The sequence below is a fragment of the Rutilus rutilus genome (genome assembly GCF_951802725.1).
Source record: "Rutilus rutilus genome assembly, chromosome: 8".
In the NCBI taxonomy this organism is placed as follows: domain Eukaryota; kingdom Metazoa; phylum Chordata; class Actinopteri; order Cypriniformes; family Leuciscidae; genus Rutilus; species Rutilus rutilus.
The window spans coordinates 26,011,627-26,023,784 of record NC_140222.1 but is presented as its reverse complement, the minus strand read 5'-3'; the positions used below and the strand labels follow the sequence as shown (position 1 = coordinate 26,023,784).

Sequence of the window (12,158 nt, the reverse complement as noted above, 5' to 3'; positions counted from 1 at the left end):
AGAGAAAGAAAGATGAATAAGTTAGAAAGAAAGATAGATAGATTAGAAAGAAAGAAAGAAAGAAAGAAAGAAAGAAAGAAAGAAAGAAAGATGGATTAGTTAGAGAGAAAGATAGATTAATTAGAGAGAAAGAAAGATGAATAAGTTAGAAAGAAAGATAGATAGATTAGAAAGAAAGAAAGAAAGAAAGAAAGAAAGAAAGAAAGAAAGAAAGAAAGAAAGATGGATTAGTTAGAAAGAAAGATAGATTAATTAGAAAGAAAGATGGATAAGTTAGAAAGAAAGATGGATTAGTTAAAAAGAGATAGATAGATAGTTTAAAGTTTAAAGTAGTTTGAAGTAGATAGATGGATGAGTTTATTTGTTTAAATGAGTCTCAATGGCTCATATAGTATATAGAACGGCAGTTTGGTTTAGTCTTCAAGGTGTTTAGATTTAAATTTTTGTCGGTTTGAATTTTTTAGAACTCCCCAATGTAAGTCAATGGGAGTTTTTGAATGAGTTTTTTCGAGTTTTGATCGTCATTTTTAGGAAAACCGTAAGTCCGATCAGTCTGAAAATAGATAGCACACTTAGTCAGAAAAGTTTGAGTGTCTGAGCCGAGTTTGGAGTATGTAGAGTTAAAGCTCTAGGAGGAGTTACATATAGAAATTTTTAGTCTCAGAAGAATAATAAGTTTAAGTACAATATCAGTAAGTTGGCTTTCTCAAGCCAACTTAATAATGCTCCTATTGATGTAATTGGTATTTATTAAGTAAAATACGTTAAATAGAAAATAATAAAAGTATGGAGATAATAATAATAATAATAACTAGATGCGAAAGTTCGTCGAGACAAACTTTAAGTTGGCTTGATAAAGTCGGACCAGAAAGTTTGAAGAAGTTTGAAGTTTAAATTAGTTTGAAGTTTAAATTAGTTTGAAGTAGTTTGAAGTTTAAAGTAGTTTGAAGTTTAAAGTAGTTTGAAGTTTAAAGTATTTAAAAGTAGTTTAAAGTATTTTGAGTGGTTGGTTAGTTGTCACAGATGGTTACTATGGAGTTTTTATAGAGTTCTTAGCATGATCTTGGCATTATTTAACACAAAGAAAGAAAGAAAGATAGGTTAGAAAGATAAAAAGGTTAGAAAGAAAGATTAGTTCGAAAGAAAGAAAGAAAGAAAGAAAGAAAGAAAGAAAGAAAGAAAGAAAGAAAGAAAGAAAGAAAAAGAGTAGTTAGAAAGAAAGAAAGAAAGAAAGAAAGAAAGAAAGAAAGAAAGAAAGAAAGAAAGAAAGAGAAAGAAAGAAAGAAAGAAAAAGATTAGTTAGAAAGAATGAAGGAAAGATTAGTTAGTTAGAAAGAAAGAAAGATAGGTTAGAAAGATAAAAAGGTTAGAAAGAAAGATTAGTTAGAAAGAAAGAAAGAAAGAAAGAAAGAAAGAAAGAAAGAAAGAAAGAAAGAAAGAAAGAAAGAAAAAGAGTAGTTAGAAAGAAAGAAAGAGAGAAAGATTAGTTAGAAAGAATGAAGGAAAGATTAGTTAGTTAGAAAGAAAGTTAGAAAGAAAGAAAGAAAGAAAGAAAGAAAGAAAGAAAGAAAGAAAGAAAGAAAGAGAAAGAAAGAAAGAAAAAGAGTAGTTAGAAAGAAAGAAAGAAAGAAAGAAAGAAAGAAAGAAAGAAAGAAAGAAAGAAAGAAAGAAAAAGAAAGAAAGAAAGAGAAAGATTAGTTAGAAAGAATGAAGGAAAGATTAGTAAGAAAGAAAGAAAGATAGGTTAGAAAGATAAAAAGGTTAGAAAGAAAGAAAGAAAGAAAGAAAGAAAGAAAGAAAGAAAGAAAGAACAAAAGAAAGAAAGATGGATTAGTTAGAAAGAAAGATAGATTAATTAGAAAGAAAGAAAGATGGATAAGTTAGAAAGAAAGAAAGAAAGAAAGAAAGAAAGAAAGAAAGAAAGAAAGAGAAAGAAAAAGAGTAGTAAGAAAGAAAGAAAGAAAGAAAGATCAGTTAGAAAAGAATGAAGGAAAGATTAGTTAGAAAGAAAGAAAGAAAGATAGGTTAGAAAGATAAAAAAGGTTAGAAAGAAAGATTAGTTAGAAAGAAAGAAAGAAAGAAAGAAAGAAAGAAAGAAAGAAAGAAAGAGAGTAGTTAGAAAGAAAGAAAGAAAGAAAGATAGATTAGTTAGAAAGAATGAAGGAAATATTAGTTAGTTAGAAAGAAAGAAAGAAAGAAAGAAAGAAAGAAAGAAAGAAAGAAAGAAAGAAAAAGAAAGAAAGAAAGAAAGAAAGAAAGATGGATTAGTTAGAGAGAAAGATAGATTAATTAGAGAGAAAGAAAGATGAATAAGTTAGAAAGAAAGATAGATAGATTAGAAAGAAAGAAAGAAAGAAAGAAAGAAAGAAAGATGGATTAGTTAGAAAGAAAGATAGATTAATTAGAAAGAAAGATGGATAAGTTAGAAAGAAAGATGGATTAGTTAAAAAGAGATAGATAGATAGTTTAAAGTTTAAAGTAGTTTGAAGTAGATAGATGGATGAGTTTATTTGTTTAAATGAGTCTCAATGGCTCATATAGTATATAGAACGGCAGTTTGGTTTAGTCTTCAAGGTGTTTAGATTTAAATTTTTGTCGGTTTGAATTTTTTAGAACTCCCCAATGTAAGTCAATGGGAGTTTTTGAATGAGTTTTTTCGAGTTTTGATCGTCATTTTTAGGAAAACCGTAAGTCCGATCAGTCTGAAAATAGATAGCACACTTAGTCAGAAAAGTTTGAGTGTCTGAGCCGAGTTTGGAGTATGTAGAGTTAAAGCTCTAGGAGGAGTTACATATAGAAATTTTTAGTCTCAGAAGAATAATAAGTTTAAGTACAATATCAGTAAGTTGGCTTTCTCAAGCCAACTTAATAATGCTCCTATTGATGTAATTGGTATTTATTAAGTAAAATACGTTAAATAGAAAATAATAAAAGTATGGAGATAATAATAATAATAATAACTAGATGCGAAAGTTCGTCGAGACAAACTTTAAGTTGGCTTGATAAAGTCGGACCAGAAAGTTTGAAGAAGTTTGAAGTTTAAATTAGTTTGAAGTTTAAATTAGTTTGAAGTAGTTTGAAGTTTAAAGTAGTTTGAAGTTTAAAGTAGTTTGAAGTTTAAAGTATTTAAAAGTAGTTTAAAGTATTTTGAGTGGTTGGTTAGTTGTCACAGATGGTTACTATGGAGTTTTTATAGAGTTCTTAGCATGATCTTGGCATTATTTAACACAAAGAAAGAAAGAAAGATAGGTTAGAAAGATAAAAAGGTTAGAAAGAAAGATTAGTTCGAAAGAAAGAAAGAAAGAAAGAAAGAAAGAAAGAAAGAAAGAAAGAAAGAAAAAGAGTAGTTAGAAAGAAAGAAAGAAAGAAAGAAAGAAAGAAAGAAAGAAAGAAAGAAAGAAAGAAAGAAAGAAAGAAAGAAAGAGAAAGAAAGAAAGAAAGAAAAAGATTAGTTAGAAAGAATGAAGGAAAGATTAGTTAGTTAGAAAGAAAGAAAGATAGGTTAGAAAGATAAAAAGGTTAGAAAGAAAGATTAGTTAGAAAGAAAGAAAGAAAGAAAGAAAGAAAGAAAGAAAGAAAGAAAGAAAGAAAGAAAGAAAAAGAGTAGTTAGAAAGAAAGAAAGAGAGAAAGATTAGTTAGAAAGAATGAAGGAAAGATTAGTTAGTTAGAAAGAAAGTTAGAAAGAAAGAAAGAAAGAAAGAAAGAAAGAAAGAAAGAAAGAAAGAAAGAAAGAAAGAGAAAGAAAGAAAGAAAAAGAGTAGTTAGAAAGAAAGAAAGAAAGAAAGAAAGAAAGAAAGAAAGAAAGAAAGAAAGAAAGAAAGAAAGAAAGAAAAAGAAAGAAAGAAAGAGAAAGATTAGTTAGAAAGAATGAAGGAAAGATTAGTAAGAAAGAAAGAAAGATAGGTTAGAAAGATAAAAAGGTTAGAAAGAAAGAAAGAAAGAAAGAAAGAAAGAAAGAAAGAAAGAAAGAAAGAACAAAAGAAAGAAAGATGGATTAGTTAGAAAGAAAGATAGATTAATTAGAAAGAAAGAAAGATGGATAAGTTAGAAAGAAAGAAAGAAAGAAAGAAAGAAAGAAAGAAAGAAAGAGAAAGAAAAAGAGTAGTAAGAAAGAAAGAAAGAAAGAAAGATCAGTTAGAAAAGAATGAAGGAAAGATTAGTTAGAAAGAAAGAAAGAAAGATAGGTTAGAAAGATAAAAAAGGTTAGAAAGAAAGATTAGTTAGAAAGAAAGAAAGAAAGAAAGAAAGAAAGAAAGAAAGAAAGAAAGAGAGTAGTTAGAAAGAAAGAAAGAAAGAAAGATAGATTAGTTAGAAAGAATGAAGGAAATATTAGTTAGTTAGAAAGAAAGAAAGAAAGAAAGAAAGAAAGAAAGAAAGAAAGAAAGAAAGAAAGAAAGAAAGAAAAAGAAAGAAAGAAAGAAAGAAAGAAAGATGGATTAGTTAGAGAGAAAGATAGATTAATTAGAGAGAAAGAAAGATGAATAAGTTAGAAAGAAAGATAGATAGATTAGAAAGAAAGAAAGAAAGAAAGAAAGAAAGAAAGATGGATTAGTTAGAAAGAAAGATAGATTAATTAGAAAGAAAGATGGATAAGTTAGAAAGAAAGATGGATTAGTTAAAAAGAGATAGATAGATAGTTTAAAGTTTAAAGTAGTTTGAAGTAGATAGATGGATGAGTTTATTTGTTTAAATGAGTCTCAATGGCTCATATAGTATATAGAACGGCAGTTTGGTTTAGTCTTCAAGGTGTTTAGATTTAAATTTTTGTCGGTTTGAATTTTTTAGAACTCCCCAATGTAAGTCAATGGGAGTTTTTGAATGAGTTTTTTCGAGTTTTGATCGTCATTTTTAGGAAAACCGTAAGTCCGATCAGTCTGAAAATAGATAGCACACTTAGTCAGAAAAGTTTGAGTGTCTGAGCCGAGTTTGGAGTATGTAGAGTTAAAGCTCTAGGAGGAGTTACATATAGAAATTTTTAGTCTCAGAAGAATAATAAGTTTAAGTACAATATCAGTAAGTTGGCTTTCTCAAGCCAACTTAATAATAATAATAACAATTATGATAATAAAAATAATATTAATAATAATCATCATCATCATTTAAACTTTAAATGAGTTATTGAATAATAACCCTTATGTGCTGTTGGAGATGTTTTCATCCACTATGGGGTATTTTTGAGTCTTAATTTGGCCATAACTTTCTCCGTGACAAATCTTATTTTGACACATATTTTGGGAAAATGCTTTGAAAATTTTCAAAAACTCAGCAGTACACTGTGGGCAAATTCACTACCCTTTCGTTATGTTCGTGGCTGAAAACAGCCACTACTTTAAACTGCTGTAAAAATGTATCAGATAAATATTTTTTTTCTCATTTTTTTGCATAAATCTATTAATCAACCTCAGTCCTGGTCAAAACTACTAAATGTTTAAAAAAAATCAGGATTTTAACTCTTTAATTGCCAAATTCATAAATTATGTCACTGATTTGAAAAAACAAAACAAACAAAAAAACACACAAAATGACTTATTTTCAATATAAAATGTGACTGTGGACTGGATTTTTTTTTACATTGGTTTTGATGCATTGTTAGTTTTTGTGCAGCATCAGATTTTAACTTTTTCTCCCTCATTTACTGTTCGTAGCTGTTTTTGCCCCATTGACTTCCATTATAACCACATTTTTTGATTGCAAAGCCATGACACCATATTCATGCATTTTTGATTGTTGGTGGTTTTCCCTGTTGGGAAGAGGTAAAATTTGTAATTTTTACTGTTGATAACCATGTGGCACCATTAACCCTTTAGATAGGCCTGTGCAAAAAAAAAAGCTTTTACATGGAGTTATATGGAGTATAATAGTGTGTGAGAACTCAACTTGATGCGTCTGAGAAAATCAAAATATGCACCTCAGCTCTCAGAACTACATGGAGTAAACAAAAACAAAGTAAGTGTATATGCATCTGCTGCCTTTTGATGGTGAGAAATGCAGACTAAACAAAAACAAAGCAAGTGGATTTAAACGCGTGCATGCAAGCCTGCTGGTCATTTGATGGTGAGAAGAGCAGCAAGCAACATGAGAAAGGGCTTGACTTGTAGTGAAGTTTTAGAGATGATTATGCAGCCTGACCCCACCAGCGAGCTGCAGGATGTATCGTCTTCTCCCTCTGACACCACAGACTCAGGAGAGTCAGATCCTGATTTGGATGTGGCACCCTCATCATCCTCTCTAGCTTCCACTGAAGGCGAGGAGGATTCGGAGGATCCTGGATCTGGGTGGATTGGGAGAAACGGCGAAGTCTGGTTTTCCACCAACGCGGAGACAACTCCCTTTCTTCAGCCTGCCAGAGGCGTGACTCCAGGGCCGACGCGCTATGCCATCGCAATGCAAAAAAAATTGAACAAAAATATTTATCTGATACATTTTTACAGCAGTTTAAAGTAGTGGCTGCTTTCAGCCACGAACATAACGAAAGGGTAGTGAATTTGAACAATGCACAAGGGATAATAATACTAATAATAATAATTTTATTTTGCGTGATGAGTTGGATAATGGATGAAAATAATAATAATAATAATAATAGTAATAGTGCTCCTTATTGATGTTATTGGTTTATTTATTAAATAAAATAAATAAATTAAATAGAAAATAACAGTATGGATAATAATAATATGGAGATGATAGTAATAATAATAACCGTTATAATAATAAAAACATTAATAATAATCAGCATCATAAAAACATTTTAAAATAGTTAATAAATAATAATATACTTTTTATTTTATGGAATGAGTTGGATAATGGATGAAAATAATATTTAAAAAAAAGATAATAATAATAGTACTCCTTATTGATGTTATTGGTTTATTTATTTATTAAATTAATTAAATAGTTAGTAATAACAGTATGGTTATGATATAGAGATGATAATAATAATAAAAGTTATAATAACAAAAATAATAATCCATAAATATGGATGCCCCCACCCCGTGCCAGCAAATAAGTAACAAGTAAAATAAATAAAAATAATAAAAATAAAAATAAATCATTAATGATAAATGCCTATATATACATATGTATAAGTGCATATACACAGAAACATACAATATCCATACATACATGTATACATATACACATTGCAAACCTCTACATACACATACATTAAAAGTAAAATACTTAAAAGAAAATGCCAATACCAACGTTTACCCAATTATGAAAAAAGTGAATTATTGCACCCTGCAAGATGCTATATAATCTACAGTACCACACCCATTAGAATATATGTCAGTATGTTAAATTCCATGATCCCCTTCCAGAAATTCCATAAAGGACTTCCAAACCTGTAAGAATTTCTTCGGTTTACCAGCAATTTCATATCTGATCTTTTCCATATGTAGTACACTGCCACATCTCAAATTTAGGTACAAACTCTTTGTTCCACGTCAACAAGATTGTCTTCTTTGCTATTGTCATCCCATATTGTATCGACTGGATTTGATTAAGGTTATAGGTCTCTAAAGAAGGGGCCCAGCCTAATATCGCAACAAGGGGATCATGAGGAAAATCAGTTTTAAGTACCTTTGAGTAAAAACAAAAGACCTCAGACCAGAATTTACTAAAATAATAAAATTAATAATAATCATCATCATATACATTTTTATGTACATCATATACATCATATACATAATAAATAAAGTAGTAATGTAGTAGTATTTTTTTTCTAATTATTACTGATATTTTGACTGGCAAGTTAAACTAATAATTCTTATCTCCAGGGATGGAAGACTGCAGGAGAACGATCAGATTCTTGCAATTAATGGGATTCCTCTGGATCAGAGCGTGACGCAGCAGCAGGCCATCGCTCTCCTCCAGCAACAGAGAGACCGAGTGGAGCTGGTGGTGGCCAGAGACGCCGCAGCCAAACCCCTTCTCTCCACATCTGGACCCGTTCAGACGGTACGTCCACATATTTAACTATAACTAGTATCTCTCATAGTTCTTCAGCGGATGTGGAAGCTACTTTGTATTAGCTTGCCAAATTTCTAATCAAATATGGCATCTATGGCACTTGTTGTCAAATATGTCATCAAATGCCATTGTCTCATGACTGAGACTCTGTCTCATGACTGAACATCATGGTGTCAAACCGTCACCATATTTGATTAAAAAACTCCAAATTGTGGCCTGTGATCACTTCAAAATATCATGAACTTGGAAAAACTTCAGCGTATGGGCTTGAAACGACGACTTAGAAACATACTTTAAGTATTAGCAGTAATAATTTAGTTTCTTTTGGTAAGATTTCAGATACATTTTCAAAAGCATTCATGAGGTGCAGATGTCATTTTTGGCTTTAGCAATGGTTTTCATGTCACCTATTTAAGAAGCCCAATATTTCCTGAGGCCTAACAAACTGAGCTTAGTTTATATTGGTGATGGTTTAATTTCGACCAGTTGCTCTAACATATACAGATTATCAAATCCAGCGGCAGAATGTATAACAAATTGCTTAAGCATTTTGATTTAACCTGCCTGAGGTATAAACAGCAATTCGGCCTAAGCTAAGAGCCTATTTATTTGTCCTGTTCCCATTATTACAATGTGATCCTCAGGAAAATAAAGCCCTTAAAACATCCTGTTATAACCGGAGCGTCTCTAAACCAAAGACAGAAGAATAACGAACTGCATAAACTTTCTCGGGTTCATCCGAAAAGACCTTTCTATCATTGAAAGGAATAAACTGGGAAGAGGAGAAAATGAGACTGGAAAAGACCAACAGCCAGTAGATGAACTGCATTAACCTAAGCCTTCAACAATAAACACAACGCTTCCCTCTCGTCTACTTTAATTAAGTACCTCAAACTTCTCAAATTAACGGCGAATGCACACAAAGCGAGTTCCTCGTGCTGGAAAAAAATCACATTAGTTTTGATTTGGTCTTTGCGTTGCAAGCCAGGTTGTGTATTTCTGCTCTGTCGATGCTTATTTTTTCAATTTGAAATGTTTAATATCCTTAATTCAAGGCCATGTTCTGCATATCGAAACCAGACTTTGGTTTAATTCATGTGCTGTTTCACTCGGGTTTGTGTTTAATGGAGCAAAAGTCTGGTTTTGATCTGTCACCAGATGTCAACAAGTAGTCTGTGTCGCTGAACTTGTTTATAAGTCAGATTGAGTGTCTGTTTGCTGTTTGTTGCGATAAAAATAAAACAGGTTTTATCACAAACATGACTCGACACCGTAAAGGCAGGAGACAATGGAGGATGCAGTAAGCATTGCCAAGATGTGATTTTGGTGGTTAAATTATTATTTTATTTTTTGGGGTGAATGTCCAGGTAATGCTTCAACTCAAATTCAAAAAGTTTTTCTTAAAGGAAACAAACCCTTATTTTTTCATAATAATAATTAAATGTATATATTATTTAACCTTTTGCATATATTTATAATACATTACATACATATATATTACATTACAATACTATATATATATATATATATATATATATATATATATATATATATATATATATATATATATATATATATATATATATATATATATATATAGTGCTATGCATAAGTTTAGGCAACCATGCTAAAGTTGACTAAAAAGAGGAATAAAAAATCATATTTTGCAAATTTAATTTAATGCCTTATTTTAAAAAATTAGGAAAAATCCAACCTTTAAGGACACCAATTTTCTTTGTGAATGAATAATGTATCGTAAATAAATAAATGTTCTTCCTTAAAAAACAGGGTGCATAAGTTTGGGCACCACTATGTTAAATTCCCATAGAGGCAGGCAGATTTTTTTTTTTAAGTATTTTTTTTTTTTTTTTTTTAGGATACTATGCATCCTGATAAAGTTCCCTTGGCCTTTGGAATTAAAATAGCCCCACATCATCACATAGCCTTCACCATACCTAGAGATTGGCATGGGGTACTTTCCATAAGATCATCTCTCAATGCAAATCAAACTAGCTATTAGGCTAACTGAAATAAAATCATGCCAATCTCTAGGTATAGTGAAGGCTATGTGATGATGTGGGGCTATTTTAATTCCAAAGGCCAAGGGAACTTTATCAGGATGCATAGTATCCTAAAAAAAAAAAAAAAAAAATACTTAAAAATAAAAATCTGCCTGCCTCTATGGGAATTTAACATAGTGGTGCCCAAACTTATGCACCCTGTTTTTTAAGGAAGAACATTTATTTATTTACGATACATTATTCATTCACAAAGAAAATTGGTGTCCTTAAAGGTTGGATTTTTCCTAATTTTTTAAAATAAGGCATTAAGTTAAATTTGCAAAATATGATTTTTTATTCCTCTTTTTAGTCAACTTTAGCATGGTTGCCTAAACTTATGCATAGCACTGTATATATATATTATATATATTTTTTATAATAATAATAATAATAATAATAATTATTATTATTATTATTATTATTTTTATTTATTTATTTATTTATTATTGTGATTGATTAATTATCATAGTCTTATTGATTTTTGAAATTAATTTATATGATTTATACATATTCATAATATTATACATATTTAATTTACACTAATTTAAATGTTATTGCAGCTATTTTAAAATAATAATATTTAAATAAATATATTAACAACAAATTAATTGTATTTATTTAGTGTGAATTGTGCTTTTGATTAATTAATTCTCATATAGTCTTGTTAATCATTTAAGATTTTGAATCAACTGTCAGTCCTAATTAATACATATTTGTAGAATTTGTTTTCCCACGTTTAAATTGATGCTGTTTACAAACGAATTGTTTTATTTCAGTTTTGTAATATAATATTTAAATAAAATATATTTTCGATTTTTGTTATTTACATATAAAAAAATAATATATATTTTACGAATATATATATATATGTATGTATGTGTGTGTGTGTGTGTCAGTAGCACTGATGGGCAGTAACGCGTTAGAAGTAACGCGTTACTGTAATCCGATTACTTTTTTCAAGTAACGAGTAAAGTAAGGGATTACAATTGCAAAAACAGTAATTAGATTACTGTTACTTCCCCGTAAGCAGGCTGCGTTACTGCGTTATACTGCGAGACTGTCTCGCGACGTGAGCCGTGACTCGTGAGTGACTGTCATGAGCGCCGCGAAGTCAGTGGTAAACACTATGGCAAGCGATCGCGTTCAAAAGTCTTTAAACGAAACGCGTGAATTTTGACGCATCAACATGAACCGTTTGTCCGTGTTCAGACGTCATGTTTATTCATGAACGATGTCGTAATGGTAAACTGTATGCACGTGCAAACATCAGACGTTATATTTGTTCATGAGGGATAATGCATTGGTACGTTGTGAGTGATGTCAGTCTTATGATTTGCCATGCCTTTTTAAGTTGTTCGTTTAACGTTCTTTCCCAAGGTAGAAAAGTCAACAGCTCTTAGAATGGGTCTTTTATTTTAACAAACTGCCAAAAAACCTTTTCAGACTGTGTGCAGCTGAACCAAGAAAAGCTTAAGATTGCATGGAGCTGATAAGCATGAATGGCAGAAGAAAAAGACTGCAATTAAAAAACAAAACAAGAGAAAATTTAATGCAAGCAATAACAAACTGCACACATCAGCTGTGGAATAAAAGAAAAGAAATGCATGATCAACTAGATTAAGGCAAACTCCTGTCTTTATGTAAACCCTGTCCACCATCCCCAAAGGTTTCACAAAGTTATTCTTGCCACTGTAACTTATGGCTTCCTAAAGACAAGTTTATGGGTAAATAAATGAATAATAATAAAAATATATATATACCTTGTCCGAGTAAAAACATTTGTTAGAACAGGGATTTTTTTTTATTTTTGTGTGTGTGTTGTAAATATAATTTATTCCGAATCAGTATTCTCATCAGTTCATTCAGCTTTAACATATATAAATCGGCATATTTATGATATTTTAACCTTTTAAAATGACCTTTAAAGGGCATTTTTCCCTAATCGTTTGCTTCATCTTTCATTTAAAATTCTTAAATTTGATCAATAAATTACAATAGAATAATAAGATGCTAAAGGGCTGTTACCAATCAAATAAACTGCATTAAATAATGTAATGAGATTATTTAAAATATTTTTTGAATATACAAATAAGAAATAGGCCTATTATTTGTGCATAGAAATAATATTT

General features: G+C 30.0%; 1 protein-coding gene across 1 annotated transcript in view; it reads left to right on the top strand.

Moving 5' to 3' along the window:
• The window catches only part of patj (PATJ crumbs cell polarity complex component), a 126,020-nt gene that overhangs the window by 9,298 nt on the left and 104,564 nt on the right, over window positions 1–12,158 (top strand). Inside the window, exon 7 of the mRNA XM_084417002.1 lies at window positions 7,777–7,957. Within this exon, the coding sequence (XP_084273128.1) occupies window positions 7,777–7,957 (181 nt within the window). The remainder of the gene's footprint in view (window positions 1–7,776; window positions 7,958–12,158) is intronic.